Below are 3,441 nucleotides of genomic sequence, written 5' to 3'. Positions count from 1 at the left end.
CGGGCGGGTCCCTGCCTTGGACCTGGACGTGGCGCTCCCTACCTCGCACGTAGAGGTTGGCTGGTGAGGAGTAGCGGACGCCGGCGCTGTTGGTGGCCACACACTCGTACTTGCCCTGATCCGTCTCCTCGCTGCTCTCGATCTGCAGGGCCCCTGGAGGGAGAGGGAGAGGACTTGGCCACCGAGTGGGGCCCTGGGGCTGAGCCTGGCCGAGAGCGAGGGAAAGTGTCCAGCTACCCCGTGGCTCCCCGACCCCCGCCCGGCCTGCACACTCGGCTCCCCAGCGAAGCCTCCACTCTGGGCCGGGGATTCAGCTCACAGGTTCCACCACCTGCCTCACAAGCACAAGGTCCTGAGTTCGATCCCCGGTACCAAAGCAAAAACCAAAAATCCTCCACTCTCACCCCAAGAGGGGCTCACTGCGAGGCTGGTGGCCTTGCAGGCCACGAGGTACGCGTGCTGGGGGCACGAGCCCCACGATGCTCCCCACGCAGCGCAGAGGGAGGCTGACGTTCGCCCCCCGTCAGTCTCTGGGGAGACACAGGGACCCAGGGGCCGCCACGCGAGGCGAGACGCACGAACCCTGGCAGCAGACCCAAGCCCGTTAGCACCCACGGGTGTGGGAGGACGCAGGGCTCCTGTACTCTGTAATTAGAGTAGGTTGAAAAGGCCCGAGTGCATTTGAAATCAACAGCCTGGGGCAAAGAATCTGTTGGCTGTTAGTGAATAAAGGTAGAAAGGAGCCGGATGTAGGGGCACCGGAGACCTCAGCACTCAGGAGGCTGAAGCAGGAGACTGAAAATTCCAGGTCAACCCGGACTGGACTGCGTCACTAGACACTGTCTCCACGAAACAAAACACAAAGCAGAGGCCAAGTTCTCAAGCATATTTAAAGTCACAGGCCCAATCCCAGTCTGTGCTCCCGAGTTCATGAAAATAGGGCTCACTTCTGCCTGAAATCACAGGAGTTAGTTCAAAGTCTGGATTTCCCCTTTCTTTCTTTCTAACTGGAGGCAGGGTCTCACTATGTCACCCAGGCCGGCCTCCGACTCTGGTGGTCGGGCGTGTGCCAGCCCGCTGGCTTAGTCCTGACTTCTGTCCGCCTGCTGACATGTGCGGAGGGAGATCGGAGGACACCCACGAGCGTGCCTGAACCGCAGCCACCCTCGGGGCCGGGGCGCAGGAGCCCCGAAACCCTGTCTCAGCTCACCGGCTGCTTCTGGCTGTGAGGCGGACCATGGACAGCGTTTCTGGGCACAGCAGGCAAGGCTCTGCCCCACAGTGCGTCTCGCTTGCCCCAGGCTCTAGGGAAGGAGGCGTGGAGCCCAGAGAGGGCGCGGGGAGGCCTGCGTGTCACACAGCACTTTGAGGAAAGCTGGGCCCGATGCGGTCTGTTTCCCAGGCCCACTCTAGTCCCTCCTCTGAGGCAGCACTGGGGCTGGGGCCAGGTTCAAATCTGGCCTTTGGGAACACCCCCAGGCCACTCAGCTCCAGGGGGGCCTGTGCCACCTCCCACTAGGGGGCCCCGGAGAGTCACCCACTGCCGCACTCGGGGCCACAGACAGACAGAGACACAGAGACGGCTGGGCACTGGGAAGGGTGGTGAGCAGGGGTGCAGGGTGGGGTCTGGGGCACAGCGCGGCCCCCGTGGAACCCAGGGGCCAGCGCGTGTGGGCGGCACCTTACCTCGGATTGGAGTACTCTCTGTAAGGGAAGCAGAGACAGCAGTGAGCGGGAGGCAGGCGCCCGGCCTCTGAGGCGCTGGGGCGCCCTCTGGGGGGCTGGGGGCTTCTCGAGGAGGCAGGAGGGGCTGGGCCGAGATGCACGGACCCCCCATTTTTGGCATTTCGGGGGGTCCAGCGAGGCCGCTGCTGTCACATCCAGGCAGGGGAAGAACAGGAACACAGGGTCTCGGGGTCTTGTTAGACGGGACAGGAGGTGTTAGTGCCCCAGGGCTGCCACTGAGGAAGCAGAGGGAGGGCGTCTCCAACAGGCCGAGGAGGGGACAGGGAAGGGAACCCTGCAGCTTGTCCCCAGCGGAGGAAAAGAGGAAAGGGCCTGGGCCTGGGAGGAAGGGGTGACTCTGGGGACCCAGGAGAGACCAGGCTGGACAGAGACGCCCGCGGCTCTCCTCCCCGAGGAGACAGGACCCCAAGACGGGAGCGGGAAGCTGGCACTGGAGCCACACGGGCACAGAAACACAGCTCCGTCCACACAGCCAGGTCCGCTTTACAGACGGGTAAACCAAGTGGGGACCGTGGAGTTCCTGAGGTCAGGGCGTGAGGCAGAGGCAGAGGCAGGAGGGGCCGGGACCAGCTCTCACATTCTCCTTTGAGACTCTCAACCCTTTCAGGGCCACTCTGCCGGCTTCCTGTGGGTGCCAATGGGAATGTGCCAGTGGCCGTGCCGCAGAGGTGTGGAGTCAGCCAGAACCCTAGGTTTGCCCGCCCGTGCTCTAAACTGCCTCACCAGACTGTGAGGCCGCAGGAGAGGCCAGGGCTGAAGAACCAGGCTCCCCAAGATGGCCACATCGTCCAAGGCCACTCTGTGGGGTATCAAGAGCAGATCCTTGAGTGATTAAAGGTAGATCTGCTTCCTAAAATGAGCGGGAGCTCTCATGGGCCAATACCAGTCACTCTCACCTTAGTAAGAATTAGCCCAGCGATCCATTTCAGAGAGGAAGCTAGATGCTGGGAAAAGAGTGAGAAATACCCCAAACCAACCCAGCTGGAAAATTACCAGCTCCAGCTCTCCAACTTTGCTAATTAAATCCTTTTCCAGCCATACTAAATCCCAGAATAAGGCAGGAGGACCGTGTACGCTGTGCAAGTCCACCAGCCCGAGGGGGCTGCTCTGAGGACGCCTCTGTTCCGGGCTGAGCTCTGATGGGGCCCTTGGGAGTGGCCCCCTTTCCTCTTTTCCTTCTGGGTCGGTCGCTCTGCACCCACTGGGGCCCAGCTGGGGAGGACCGGGTGGGCAGTGGGGATGTTAGCAGACATGCCACACGGAGTCACAGTTACCGTCACGGTGGCTGTTAGTTCTGGGGAAAGGGACAGGAGGGGGACACAAGGGGAGCCGGGGCGTTAGTTTTGACACGGTGAAGATGTTGGACTTACCAAAGGTTTCTGACCGTTACACAGAAGGACAAGAAGAGAGAACAGCGACGTTAAATGAAGATCACGCAGAGGCTGCGTGTGGGGCCCGAGGGGACCCAGGAATCAGCACTGGGGTCCTGCAGGCACCGTGCACGGAGGGGGTGGGCACGGCGCAAACTCGCTGGCACGTGGCACATTGCACAGGAAGCCGAGGCCCACGAGGGCACTGACGCAGGGACGGGGAGCTGGCGCCAGGCTTGGCAGGGACAACAGGACAGTGAGGGCCGCGGTGGCTCCTGAGTGGGGCTGTGAGGGCAGGCGGCCCTGAGGACCGGCTGGGAGGCCC

At 62.4% G+C, this 3,441-nt stretch overlaps 1 protein-coding gene across 1 annotated transcript in view; it reads right to left on the bottom strand.

Moving 5' to 3' along the window:
- The window catches only part of Ptprs (protein tyrosine phosphatase receptor type S), a 46,746-nt gene that overhangs the window by 33,994 nt on the left and 9,311 nt on the right, over positions 1–3,441 (bottom strand). The window contains 3 exon segments of the mRNA XM_033759607.1: positions 43–153; positions 1,687–1,704; positions 3,117–3,125. Of these exon segments, the coding sequence (XP_033615498.1) occupies positions 43–153; positions 1,687–1,704; positions 3,117–3,125 (138 nt within the window).

The sequence above is a fragment of the Fukomys damarensis genome, unplaced genomic scaffold (genome assembly GCF_012274545.1).
Source record: "Fukomys damarensis isolate Sample0158 unplaced genomic scaffold, DMR_v1.0_HiC HiC_scaffold_37, whole genome shotgun sequence".
Lineage (NCBI taxonomy): Eukaryota > Metazoa > Chordata > Mammalia > Rodentia > Bathyergidae > Fukomys > Fukomys damarensis.
This window is presented reverse-complemented; position numbering and strand designations above follow the sequence as displayed.